At 46.0% G+C, this 12,335-nt stretch overlaps 2 protein-coding genes and 8 non-coding genes across 19 annotated transcripts in view; 9 read left to right on the forward strand and 1 right to left on the reverse strand.

The window, feature by feature from the left end:
- SLC3A2 (solute carrier family 3 member 2) overlaps positions 1-3,398 on the reverse strand; it is a 32,050-nt gene extending 28,652 nt beyond the window's left edge. The window contains exon 1 of one of the 4 annotated variants that reach the window (XM_054523707.2): positions 3,022-3,398. In XM_054523707.2, the coding sequence (XP_054379682.1) occupies positions 3,022-3,133 (112 nt within the window). In that variant the 5' untranslated portion in view covers positions 3,134-3,398. The remainder of the gene's footprint in view (positions 1-3,021) is intronic. The other 3 variants (XM_024254480.3, XM_054523706.2, XM_063727884.1) reach the window with 3 other exon arrangements.
- A 6-nt stretch (positions 3,399-3,404) lies between these two features.
- Positions 3,405-7,392, forward strand: LOC100937762 (uncharacterized). 7 transcript variants are annotated; one of them, XR_002916715.3, is made up of 10 exons: positions 3,548-3,982; positions 4,193-4,276; positions 4,473-4,523; positions 4,864-4,896; positions 5,345-5,391; positions 5,576-5,608; positions 5,819-5,857; positions 6,271-6,311; positions 6,547-6,572; positions 6,701-7,392. XR_002916715.3 is itself a non-coding variant. In XM_063728104.1 (9 exons), exons 1-7 carry the CDS (start codon positions 3,420-3,422, stop codon positions 6,277-6,279), a joined length of 363 nt encoding a protein of 120 aa, XP_063584174.1. In that variant the 5' UTR covers positions 3,405-3,419; the 3' UTR covers positions 6,280-6,311; positions 6,393-6,572; positions 6,701-7,392. The 7 variants fall into 7 exon arrangements, 3 of the variants coding, with proteins under 3 accessions (XP_063584174.1, XP_054380182.1, XP_063584172.1); XR_010141717.1 differs by having other exon boundaries at positions 3,548-3,816; positions 3,940-3,982; positions 6,271-6,572; XM_063728104.1 differs by lacking the exons at positions 4,473-4,523; positions 5,345-5,391 and adding an exon at positions 3,405-3,541 and having other exon boundaries at positions 3,940-3,982; positions 6,393-6,572.
- Positions 4,040-4,116, forward strand: LOC112135613 (small nucleolar RNA SNORD26). The gene has a single exon (XR_002916871.1). It is a non-coding gene; the product is annotated as a small nucleolar RNA SNORD26 (small nucleolar RNA).
- On the forward strand, positions 4,327-4,399 carry LOC112135612 (small nucleolar RNA SNORD27). The gene has a single exon (XR_002916870.1). It is a non-coding gene; the product is annotated as a small nucleolar RNA SNORD27 (small nucleolar RNA).
- On the forward strand, positions 4,720-4,794 carry LOC112135611 (small nucleolar RNA SNORD28). The gene has a single exon (XR_002916869.1). It is a non-coding gene; the product is annotated as a small nucleolar RNA SNORD28 (small nucleolar RNA).
- On the forward strand, positions 5,124-5,248 carry LOC112135619 (small nucleolar RNA SNORD22). The gene has a single exon (XR_002916877.2). It is a non-coding gene; the product is annotated as a small nucleolar RNA SNORD22 (small nucleolar RNA).
- Positions 5,441-5,505, forward strand: LOC112135610 (small nucleolar RNA SNORD29). The gene has a single exon (XR_002916868.1). It is a non-coding gene; the product is annotated as a small nucleolar RNA SNORD29 (small nucleolar RNA).
- LOC112135614 (small nucleolar RNA SNORD30) lies at positions 5,677-5,746 on the forward strand. The gene has a single exon (XR_002916872.1). It is a non-coding gene; the product is annotated as a small nucleolar RNA SNORD30 (small nucleolar RNA).
- Positions 5,991-6,061, forward strand: LOC112135615 (small nucleolar RNA SNORD31). The gene has a single exon (XR_002916873.1). It is a non-coding gene; the product is annotated as a small nucleolar RNA SNORD31 (small nucleolar RNA).
- On the forward strand, positions 6,351-6,476 carry LOC112135618 (small nucleolar RNA SNORD22). The gene has a single exon (XR_002916876.1). It is a non-coding gene; the product is annotated as a small nucleolar RNA SNORD22 (small nucleolar RNA).
- Positions 7,393-12,335: the final 4,943 nt, after the last annotated feature.

Genomic DNA, 12,335 nt, shown 5'->3' on the forward strand with positions numbered 1-12,335 from the left:
ACTACAGGCGCCTGCCTGCCACTACACCGGGCTAATTTTTTGTATTTTTAGTGGAGACGGGGTTTCACCATGTTAGCCAGGATGGTCTTGATCTCCTGACCTCGTGATCCGCTCGCCTCGGCCTCCCAAAGTACTGGGATTACAGGCGTGAGCCACCGCGCCCGGCCAATACTGCTCTTTACTGCGCTGAGATGTTTGTGTAAAGTCAAACATAAATGTGGCCTAGGTGCACATTGAGGCACAGCACCTTTCCTTAAACTTATTTATGACACAGAGTCCTTTGCTCACATGTTTTCCTGCTGACCCTCTCCCCACCATTACCCTATAGTGCTGCCACATCCCTCTGGCTGAGATGATAGAGATAGTGATCAATAAATACTGAGGGAACTCAGAGACCAGTGCCAATGCGGGTTCTCTGTATGCTGAGCGCCAGTCCCCTGGGTCCACTTTTCTTCCTCTATACTTTGTCTGTGTCTTATTTCTTTTCTCAGTCTCTCGTCCGTCCCACCCGACGAGAAATACCCACAGGTGTGGAGGGGCTGGCCCCCTTCAGGATTACAGGCGTGACCCGCTCCACCCAGCCTACTTTTTTTTTAAATGCCCTCTTTTCTAGTAGATTCTATGTCACTCCCAAGAGGTTGCAAACTCACAATCAAAGGCCACCTTTGGCCCACGGGCATATTTTGGTTTTTTATTTGTTTTTGAGACTCGCTCTTGTCCCCCAGGCTGGAGTGCAGTGGGGTGATCTTGGCTCACTGCAACTTCCACCTCCCGGGTTCAACCGCTTCTCCTGCCTCAGCCTCCTAAGTAGCTGGGATTACAATCGCCTGCCACCACGCCCACACCACACCCGGCTTATTTTTGTATTTTTAGTAGAGAAGGGGTTTCACCATGTTGGCCATGCTGGTCTCTAACTCCTGACCTCAGGTGATCCGCCCACTTCCGCCTCCCAAAGTGCTAGGATTACAGGCATGAGCCACCGCGCCCGGCCAAAAAATTTTAAATTCAACATTTTAAAGTGGGTAAATACACAATTCTGGACTTCTGGATTCTTTTGAAAACTGACTATCTGATCACACAGAGACAGTATTGTCGCAAGGCAACAATCATCTGGAGCTGTGAAAGGGCTGCCCAGTTCACCAGAGTCCCAATTCAGTTCATTTCACTTACCTACATCACTTAGCTGATTTCTGTACATGAGTTGGAGACCCCTAACCTAAATCCCCTCTTTTCCACTTCCACTGCCATTACACTTGTTAATATTGAATCCTCTTGCCTAAACTACTATGGCAATCTAATTAATGCCCTTGTCTCCATCTTATCCCCCAATGTCTTATCACTTTCCTACTTAAAAACTCTCCCTGGTTTTTTTTTCTATCTATAATTCAAATGATTTAGCTTTGCATTCAAGGTCCTGCTTATCTGGCTTTCCCCAGGAAATACTTCCCAGTTTTATATTCTAATACTCCCCTTTTGCCCATCTTTCATGAATTATAGCTACACACTTTCTTCTTTTTCTAGCACCAAGCTTGTGCTCCAGTTGTTTCTTTAACTGGAATTCCCCTCCCAAGTCTTTCTACCCTTTCAGGCCCAGACACTCTATAAAGCATTTCCCAACTGCCATTCCCACACACAACCTCCCCAGCCTTGTCTTTCTACTCTGGGCCATCTTGATTTTCCAGTTTATCTGTCCCACTTCTTTTTTTTTTTTTTGAGACAGGGTCAGTCTCAGTCATCCAGGCTGGAGTGCAGTGCAGTGGCTTGATCACAGCTCATTTGCAGTCTCAACCTCCTGGGCTCAAGCAATCCTCCCACCTTAGTCTCCCAAGCAGCTGGGGCTACAGGCATGCACCACCGCTCCTGACTAATTTTTTCTATTTTTTTTTGTAGAGATGGGTATGGGTTTCTCACTATGTTGCTTAGGCTGGTCTTGAACTCTTGGGCTCAAGAGATCCTCCCGCCTTGGCCTCCCAAAATGCTGAGCCAGGCCGAGTGTGGTGGCCCACCCCTGTAATCCCAGCACTTTGGGAGGCTGAGGCTGGAGGTTACCTGAGGTCAGTAGTTCGAGACCAGCCTGGCCAACATGATGAAACCCCATCTCTCCTAAAAATACAAAAATTAGCGTGGCATGATGATGGCGGGAGCCTGTAATCCCAGCTACTCAGGAGGCTGAGGAAGGAGAATCGCTTGAACCTGGGAGGTGGAGGTTGCAGTGAACAGACATCCCGCCACTGCACTCCAGCCTGGGAGACAGAGCAAGCCTCCCTCTTGAAAAAAAAAAATGTTTGGCCGGGCGCGGTGGCTCACGCCCGTAATCCCAACACTTTGGGAGGCCAAAGCAGGCGGATCACCTGAGGTCAGGAGTTCAAGACCAGCCTGACCAACATGGAGAAACCCCGTCTCTACTAAAAATACAAAATTAGCCGGTCATGGTGGCGCACGCCTGTAATCCCAGCTACTCAGGAGGCTGAGGCAGGAGAATTGCTTGAACCCGGGTGGTGGCTTGCAGTGAGCTGAGATCGGGCCATTGCACTCCAGCCTGGGCAACAAGAGCGAAACTCCATCTCAAAAAAAAAAAGAAAAAAAATGTTTATGAATTGTGCTTGTATACGTAGATGTTTACAACAAACGACTGAACTAATGCTGTCCGGTCTCGGTAAAACAGTCTATAGCTGACTGCAACCATATTGATCAGGCAGGAGTTGCAGCAGGCAGCACCGCCGGAGCTCTTTAGGATTCCCCATCAATAAAATGGAGGTTGTCATCCTACCTAGCTCTTGGGATTTTGGTGGGTTAATCGATTCATATAGTGCGCTTAAAACGGTGCTCCATAAATGTTAGCTAATGTTGGCCCGTAGTAGTCCAAGATCTAAAGAAAACGCACCAGAAGACAGGACATAGGTGACCAGTTAGGAAAAAATCAGATCCTGTCTTCAGTGGAGCACTTACGCCCTGACTTACTTTCCCGAAATGGCCCCACCAAAGGGGACCTCCTCCCGAGCTTAGCCCGGGATCCAGTACCTGAGTCGTCCCCCGCGCTGAGACCCTGGACACCAGCCTCCGAATGTGAGCCAGGCAGCTGGCGCGGAATCGACACGACGGCGATCGAGGCTTCAGGAGGCTGTAGCTCCATGGAGGCAGATCCTGCACACAGGTTTGGGGTGTGTGGGGGCAAGGGGCAGCTCAGAACAGTGTTAGAGGGTAGGCAGTCGTGACCGTCAGTCCAGGATCGGCGTGAGGCAGTGATCTCACCGCTCCTGCCACATGCACTGGGTGAGAAAACCAAGCCGCAATGCGGTCGGTGAGCCAGCACGCTTCCGTAGGACGCATGCGCGCCTTTTTCGCGCCGCAAGTTCAGGTAGCGCTTTGTCTACGCCCTCCTTCCCTGGAACTCTCTACCCACAACTCCCCGGGGTCGCATGCGGTCAACGTGTGCGCGTGCGCTCGCCGTAGCCCCGCCCCCAAATCCCGTGGGCCTCTGCGGGATGCTATTTAATCGTCTCTCTGTGCCAAATTCGTTCTCATTTTTCTACTGCTCTTGGTAAGTGCCTCTGTGGGCTTTATAGCTGTTACTCTTTTGTGGTTTGTCTTTTTGTTTTATTTTCTTTTGAGCGATTGTGCGAACATAGCATAGCACGCACTATGCCTTCTGTGTTGTAGCTGTCTGGCCAGGGTGACTGGCGGATAAGGTCTTGTGCGTGGCCTCGAGGCTTAAAAGTAGCAGCGGTGCTTTGTGAAGGACAAAATGGCGATGGCGGGCCGTGCAGGTCCCCCTTCCTATGATGAGGACCTTTTCACAGACCTGTACTGAGCTCCGTGAGGATAAGTACCTCTGAGGAGATGGGTCCTGCAAGCCTCCTGCTTAGCTGTCTGTTCAGAAAATAGTGTTTTCGAAATAACCTGTGTTGACCTAATGTCTTATTTGGCTCCTGTCTGCAGGGTTTACGCGCACGTTGGAATCGAAGAGAGCTCTGTTGTTGCAGTAAGTTCTTACGGCCATTTCTTAATCTCTGCTCTTTCGTTGAGTGTGTGGAAGTTGCTACGGGGATGATTTTACGAACTGAACTCTCTCTTTCTGATGGATTAGTGGAGAAAACACAAAAAATTCTGAGTAGCACTGTACTGTACGCAACAAATGTCAGGGCCCTATTGATTTGTCTGAGGTGTTAGTGAAGGGTGTTATTTTTTTCAGATGTTCAGCCCACAAGAGCTTACAGGTGAAGGAATGGGACAAGACCCATCTTTATGCAAAGCCAGCGTTACAGTAATGTTCCAGGTAGGTGTACATGGTTTATGCACTTATAGAGGAGACCTTGCTAGATAACCACTCCATGATGAACACAAAATGACAAGCATATGGCTGAACTTATCAAGTGATGTCATCTTACTACTGAGAAGTGAGAGAGAGGTCTTAAGGGGTCTTTGAATGACTATTTTTAGGTACATAAAATGACTTCCTCTGTTGTCTACAGCATCTCATAATCTATCCTGAGGAATTCAGCTGCCTCCCAGGGTGAATACAGGTAATTATCCAAATTGGTATATGTCATCTCTAAATGTTCACAGGAAAACAAGTGGCCGGCGGAAGCAATATTGTTTTTTGGCGCCTTCCATCTTGTTCCTCTTGAAATGATTTTCTGGGGAGGGAGATCGCAACCCGGTACTACAGTTCTTGTAAGGGTGTGCTGTTACCCTCATCCATATATCGATCACGTTACTGTCAGATGATTTGAATTGATAAGCTGATGTTCTGTGAGGTACAAAAGTTAATAGCATGTTAGAGTTCTGATGGCAGTTGTTGTTTATGAATAAGCTTCATTCCATCCTAATACCTTAAAATAACTAATTTGCTTTCCTTTCCAGGTATTTCTGATGACAGTCTGCCTCTATCTTACAGTAAGTTGTTTTTCGAATTCTATGGGCCTATTATCTAATAGATAACTTAGCCATCTTGATATTTGTTACATTTGTTACCAAAGCCTGCTTAACCCATAAAGTTTTCTGGTTCCTCTTGTTCTCTGTAGTGATGTTTCTAGACCTCCCCTTTTTTCTCTCAGATAGATGCCCACTGATCTGCCCGGTGTCAGACGAATGCTTGTCAGTTGTAGTTTTCCAGGATTCAGCTCCAATGAGAAGGAAACATGCTACCTTACCCCTGTTCTAGCCTGGGAACCAGTAATTGTGAACTCACCAGGGTTAATTTGAAGAGGGCATGAGAGCTTATTCCATAAGGAACTGTCTGAGGCATTTGGTTACCTTTCCTTAGCTTGTCCATTAGCAACTGTAACTAAAATAGTTTGGGCTATTTGGCATAATTAGCTAATTGAATGATTTTTTGATTCAGGAGCAGCTTGTTGCTATATACCATTGAAAAGCCTTCAGAGCTAAGAGGTTAGTTGATATTTTTTGTTCCTTACAGCTCATGCCACCAAGTAGGCAGTTTCTATGATGAATCAAACTAGCTCACTATGACTGACAGTGAAAATACATGAACACCTGAGAAACTGGAGAACGCAGGGAGTGGGGGGTAACCATGTCTGAGGAATCTTTCACCCACAGCTTTGTTTTTCTCTAGGTACTACTAACCAATAACCTGCTTGGCTCAAAGGTGAGTAATTTCACTGTATTCAATGCATTCAGCATATAGGGTAGGAAAAAGTGCCTTTTTAGGTCTGTGTTTGTGATGACTTACATGGAATCTCGTTCGGCTGATGACTTGCTGTTGAGACTCTGAAATCTGATTTTCTAAGAATGATGGGTGGGAACAACATAATGCAGGATATGAGAAGCACTACTGACTTGGTCTTCCTCCTTTCAGGGCCAGCACCTTCTCTCTAAAGCCCAAGAGGAGTTTGAGGTAAATGGCTTTGCAATAGTTACCGTCAATAACTGCTATATAAAATTTTCTGTGATTTTTGTGTGTGATAGCACTGTGGTCTGGGTGAATGTATACAGACATAACTGGCTTAACCCAAAGTCTTTGATCTCTGCTCACCAGTGATGAGTTGAATACCGCCCCAGTCTGATCAATGTGTGACTGAAAGGTATTTTCTGAGCTGTGAGCCTGCCTTCCAGCGACATGTTCTAAAAATTGCAAGTTATTTGAGGAGGCTTTACAGCCAATAGGAAGTTCTTGGGCTAAGTAGCATTTCCTATAAAATGTGCCCTGAAACTTCTTTCTGCCAAGCAACAGATATAATTGAGAGATTGTAAAATGTGTTGTAGAATGAAAGTCTCTCAAGACTACATTTTTTTTTGTTGATTTTGCAGGAAAACTAGGTGTCTCTGTTCACTCCAGGCTGAAGTTACAGGTGAGTAAACCTAAATGTAAGGTGGACTATGCTAAAAATTCCCAATGAAGAAACTTTCACATGTCTTACTCTCTGTCCTAGTCCCAGAGCCTGTAAAGGTGAACCCACTGGGACTGGCTGGGGGAGAAGAGGAAGATTTGTTCCAGAAGGAACTGTCTGAGGGATGATAAAGATTTCTATACAGAGAAAGGGAGTAATCATCACTTGTTGAAAACATTGGTTTTATTTTTTCCAGGTCTGAGGAAAGGTGTATAAAAAATGGTAGGTATCTGTTTAAATATTTAACTGGTTTTATAATAGCAACCTTTTGCTTCTAGGTTACATAGTGTTAAATATTGTGTACATTTGTATTTTCCAATCCAATAAGAACTTTTTTTTTTCCTCTGCAGGAATCTGTCTTGGAGGACATCAGAAGTTGAATTTTCCAAGTCCTTGGACAACCTAGCTGTTGAAAAGCTTTCTGGATTTGGGGGGTCTTTCAGATGTACCTTAAAGTGTTAGCAGACACAGATTAAGACACTGGGAGCCAATGAAACATAGCAGTTGAGGGTTTGCTATGTATCACATTTCTGTATTTTATCACCCCCTTCCTGCAACATTATTTCTGTGGAATCTACCTGCCCTTTTGTTTTTTAGATACAAGGGCTTGGTTTTGTTACCAAGGCTGGTTTCAAGGCCCTAGCTTTAAGAGATCCTCCCACCACAGATTTCCAAAGTGCTGGGATTGCAGGTATGATTAGTGGCACCCAGACTTTGCTGCCTTTCTTACATGATCAAGGCCCAGAACCCAAACTCAGGCACTGCATAGATGACCAGTTTGGTAAACTACTGACCTAGCTTGTTGCCAATTGTGATTGAGCTTCCCATAACTCCACTTCGTTTCTGTTTCTCTGTATACAGCCACCTTCTATTCCCATCATGAGCCTTTAGGTCTCCATTTGCATATTGCAAATACTATGTTCCGTGTAGGTAGCTCATTCAGTGCCTTGCTCTTCACTTCAAAAAAGGTTCCCTTGAGGACTGGCTGTCAATTTGTGTTGCTGTGTTGGTTAATGAAAATAATAAAATGATTGATTACATAGTCCTGTTTACTTTTTTTGTGTGTATGTGTCTCTTAGCATCAGTGTGTAAATTTCCATGGGAAACTGGCTTTCCTCTCATGCACCCTCAAGTACCTGGAACTCGAAAGGACATCTGACAGGGTTTGCCTGATAGGCAGTGTGTTAAATGAGTAACCTGATCTGAGTAGAACATCCATCTTTTTTTTTTTTTTTTTTAAGTTTCCCTCTTGCCCAGTCTTAGGGTACAGTGACATGATCACAAGCTTACTGCAGCTTCAAGTTTTTGGGCTTAAGCAAACCTACTTCACTTTAACCAGCAGCTGGGGCTGGGACTACAGACACCACACCCAGCCCAAATCTGTTTCTTCCTGGGGTGTTGAAGGGAGAAGTCAAGGACCCCTAATGGAGGCACCAGCTGAAGCTATGAGAGAAGAACGTGGATTGCGAAGATTTCATGGACATTTATTAGTTCCCCAAATTAATACTTTCGTAATTTCTTATGCCTGCCTTTACTGCAATCTCTAAACATAAATTGTAAAGATTTAATGGACACTTACCACTTCCCCAATCAATACCCTTGTGATTTCCTATGCCTGTCTTTAATCTCTTAATCCTGTCAGCCGAGAAGGATGTATATTGTCTCAGGACCCTGTAATAATTGCATTAACTACATAAATTGTACAGCATGTGTTTTTGAGCAATGTGAAATGTGGGCACCCTGAAAAAAGAACAGGATAACAGCAATTGTTCAGGGAATAAGAGAGAGAACCTTAAACTGACCGCCGGTGAGCCGGGCAGAACAGAGCCATACTTCTCTTCTTTCTGAAGCAAATGGAAGAAATATTGCTGAATTCTTTTTCTCAGCATGGAGCGTCCCTGAGAAAGAGAATGCGCACCTAGGGGTAGGTCTCTGAACTGGCCCCCCTGGGGCGTACCTGTCTCTTATGGTTGAGACTGCAGGGGTGAAACAAACTCCAGTCTCCCATAGCGCTCCCAGGCTTATTAGGAAGAGGAAATTCCCACCTAATAAATTTTAGTCAGACCGGTTGATCTCAAAACCCTGTCTCCTGATAGGATATCAATGACAGTGGTGCCCAAAACTTCATTAGCAATTTTAATTTCGCCTCGGTCCTGTGATCTTGCCCTGCCTCCACTTGCCTTGTGATATTCTATTACCCTGTTAAGTACTTGATGTCTGTCACCCACACCTATTCGTATACTCCCTCCCCTTTTGAAACTCCCTAATAAAAACTTGCTGGTTTTTGTGGCTTGTGGGGCATCACAGATCCTACCAATGTGTGATGTCTCCCCTGGACACCCAGCTTTAAAATTTCTCTCTTTTGTACTCTGTCCTTTTATTTCTCAAGCCAGCCAACGCTTAGGAAAATAGGAAAGAACCTACGTGATTATCGGGGCAGGTCCGCCGATATCGGGGGAAGCAGGGGACAATGGAGTCTGAAGCTGGAGTGCAGTAGTGCCAACTCGCCTCACTACAGCCTCCACCTGGATTGAGTGATTGTCCTGCCTCAGCCCCCTGAGTAGCTGGGATTGCAGATACCTGTCACCAAGCAAGGCTAGTTATTGGTATTTTAGTAGAGGTTTCACCACGTTGGCCAGGCTTAGGCCTGACCTCAAGTGATCTGCCTGCCTCCCAAATCTGTGCCTTTTTTTTTTGAGGTAGAATCTCGTTCTTGTCACCCAGGCTGGAATGCAGTGGCGTTACCTTGGCTCACTGTAACTTCACCACCTGGGTTCAAGCCATTCTCCCTGCCTCAGCCTCCTGAGTAGCTGGGACTACAGCCGCATGCCACCACACCCGGCTACTTTTTTGTATTTTTAGTACAGATGGGGTTTCACTGTGTTAACCAGGATGGTCCCGATCTCCTGACCTCATGATCCGCCCACATTGGCCTCCCAAAGTGATGGGATTACAGGTGGGAGCCACCGCACCCAGCCAAATTATGCTTTTTATTTTATTTTTTTGAAACGGAGTTTCTCTGTTATTGCCCAGGCTGGAGTGCAATGGCAGGATCTCTGCTCACCGCAACCTCTGCCTCCCGGGTTCAAGCGATTCTCTTACCTTAGCCTCCCAAGTAGCTGGGATTACAGGCATGCGCCACCATGCCCTGCTAATTTTTGTGTGTGTGTATATATATATATATATATATATATTTTTTTTTTTTTTTTTTTTTTTTTTTTTTTCAGTAGAGACGGGGTTTCTCCATGTTGGTCAGGCTGGTCTTGAACTCCCGACCGCAGGTGATCCGCCCGCCTCGGCCTCCAGGTTAGAGACCTGGAGTCAGTCATCACCAGAGAACAGAGAGAAGGAAAGCCAGGGCCCTACATGGGACATTTCAGCAGAGTGTGAATAGAGGGAGAAAATTCAAATTCCTGGCCAGGCATGGTAGCTCATGGCTGTAATCTCAGCACTTTGGGTGGTGAAGGCAGGAGGGTTGCTTGAGGCCAGGAGTTCAAGACCTGCCTGGGCAACATAGCAAGACCCCATCTCTACAAAAAATTAAAATTAGCCAGGCATAGTGGTGCATGCCTGTAGTCCTAGGTACTTGGGAGGCTAAGGTACTTGACAGGGTGGCTTGAGCCCAGGAGGTCAAAGCTAATTCCTAGATAACCAGGGAGCAGATAAAATTAGCAAGGGTAAGGGTGATGGCCAACAGGTAAGCCAGTGTTTCTTTTGTATTTTTATTTATTTATTTATTTTTTGGAGACCGAGTCTTGCTCTGTTGCCTGGGCTGGAGTGCAGTGGCACGGTCTTGGCTCACTGCAACCTCCACCTCCCAGGTGCAAGCGAGTCTTCTGCCTCAGTCTCCTGAGTAGCTGGGATTACAGGTGTGTGCCACCATGCTGGCTAACTTTTGTACTTTTAGTAGAGAGGGGATTTCACCATGTTGGCCAGGCTGGTCTCGAACTCCTGACCTCAGGTGATCCACCCACCTCAGCCTACCAAAGTGCTGGGATTACAGGTGTGAGCCACCACACCCAGCCACCAATGTTTCTTTCCCAGGACCTGCCCAACTCCAAGCCAGAGTCACCACTGACAGAGCACGAGTATTGCCATCTTGGACAAGCACTGTCATTTTAAGTTCACCTTGATCAAAAACTGCCTAAATCCAAAGGGCATCAACCTAATGGCTAAAGTCACCATGACCATAAACCACAAATGATATCTCCATCCAGAAACATTCCAAACCCCTCCCCGACCAGAGACATGCCAGCCCCGAGATAACCTCCACTCCAGAGACATTTCAACCCTACCATAAATTTCTCCCCAACACAGAAACATTCCAAGCTTGTGATAAGCCCCCTCACCCTAAAACCAATACATACTCTTAGTCTGTAAGAGAGAACGCTCCTGGGCTGGGCGCGGTGGCTCACGCCTGGTAATCCCAGCACTTTGGGAGGCTGAGGTGGGCGGATCACCTGAGGTCAGGAGTTTGAGAGACTCCATCTCAAAAAAAAAAAAAAAAAAAAAGGGAATGCTCCTGACCAAAATTGGACAGAAGCCCCTTCAGGTTTATTTATTGTAGAGAAATAAACCTGTCTTTGACTGTTAAGCCACATTTGGTGTTTCTTTCCTTTTTTTTTTTTTTTTTTGAGGCAGAGTTTCGCTCTTGTTGCCCAGGCTAGAGTGCAGTGGCACAATCTCAGCTCACTGCAACCTCCGCCTCCTGAGTTCAAGTGATTCTCTCCTCTTGCTTCGACCTCCTGAGTAGCTGGGATTACAGGCATATGCCACCATGCCCGGCTAATTTTTCTATTTTTAGTAGAGACGGGGTTTCTCCATGTTGGTCAGGCTGGTCTCAAACTCCTGATCTCAAGTGATCCGCCCTCCTCAGACTCCCAAAGTGCTGAGATTACAGGCATGAGCCACCACACCCACTGTCTTTCCTCTTTCTTTAACTCTTAAAACCATGAGGGAATATGGGCCCAGGTTAGCCACTTAAGTCCTGGAGCCAAAGATCCTCCTGGTCAGCCCTTCACCAGGGCTGCCCACAATGGCCCAAGGACCTCTAGATCCTGTTCCTTCATGTCTGGCCAGCCCTTTCTGGATTTCTGCGGCCTTTTATCAGATATTTGGACACCTTCAGTCAGGTTCCCCTGTCTCTCTGGGGCTATGGTTGTTAGTGTGTAGATTAATTGAATGGGCTTCAGCAGGGCTCCAAGAATCCCCCCAAAAATTGTATGCAAAATTGTGTAAGGCAAATATGCATTGATTTGGGGAAAGCATTCAATAAATTCTCAGATTTGGAGGATGCAATAAAAATGAAAAACCCGGCCTAGGCAACATGGTGAAACCTCATCTCTACTAAAAATACAAAAATTAGCTGGGCATGCTGGCAGGCACCTGTAGTCCCAGCTACTCAGGAGGCTAAGGCAGGAGAATTGCTTGAACCTGGGAGGCAGAGGTTGCAGTGAGACTCTATCTCAAAAAAAGAAATAAAAAATTAAAAAATAAAATAAAAATGAGGCTGGGCACGGTGGCTCAAGCCTGCACTTTGGAAAGCCGAGGCGGGTAGATCACCTGAGGTAAAAAGTTCGAGACCGGACTGGCCAACGTGGTGAAACCCTGTCTCTACTAAAAATACAAAAAATTAGCCGGGCGTGGTGGTGTGCACCTGTAATCCCAGCTACTTCAGAGGCTGAGGCAGAAGAATCCCTTGAACCCAGGATGTGGAGGTTGCAGTGAGCCGAGATCGCACTACTGCACTCCAGCCTGAGCGACAGAGTGAGACTGTATCTCAAAAAAAAAAAAAGTTTGTAACATTCTCGTCTTCAAAAAAGAAAAATAAAAAACGGCCAGGTGCCCTAGTTCAAGCCTGTAATCCCAGCATTTTGGGAGGTTAAGGAAGGAGGATAGATTGAGGCTGGGAGTTTGAGATCAGCCTGGCCAACATAGCAAGACTCCATCTTTATATTAAAAAATAAAAAGAAAAAAAAGAAAAAC

Source organism: Pongo abelii, chromosome 9, assembly GCF_028885655.2.
Source record: "Pongo abelii isolate AG06213 chromosome 9, NHGRI_mPonAbe1-v2.0_pri, whole genome shotgun sequence".
NCBI classification, from domain to species: Eukaryota; Metazoa; Chordata; class Mammalia; order Primates; family Hominidae; genus Pongo; species Pongo abelii.

What these genes read in the sequence shown, in the direction of transcription:
- LOC100937762 (XM_063728102.1), top strand. Translation starts at nt 3,420, where the DNA reads ATGCGGTCAACGTGTGCGCGTGCGCTCGCCGTAGCCCCGCCCCCAAAT. An exon ending in CAGTCTGCCTCTATCTTACA is followed by an intron (nt 4,897 to 5,575) that starts GTAAGTTGTTTT and finishes GTTTTTCTCTAG; the next exon opens with GTACTACTAACCAATAACCT. An exon ending in ATAACCTGCTTGGCTCAAAG is followed by an intron (nt 5,609 to 5,818) that starts GTGAGTAATTTC and finishes TCCTCCTTTCAG; the next exon opens with GGCCAGCACCTTCTCTCTAA.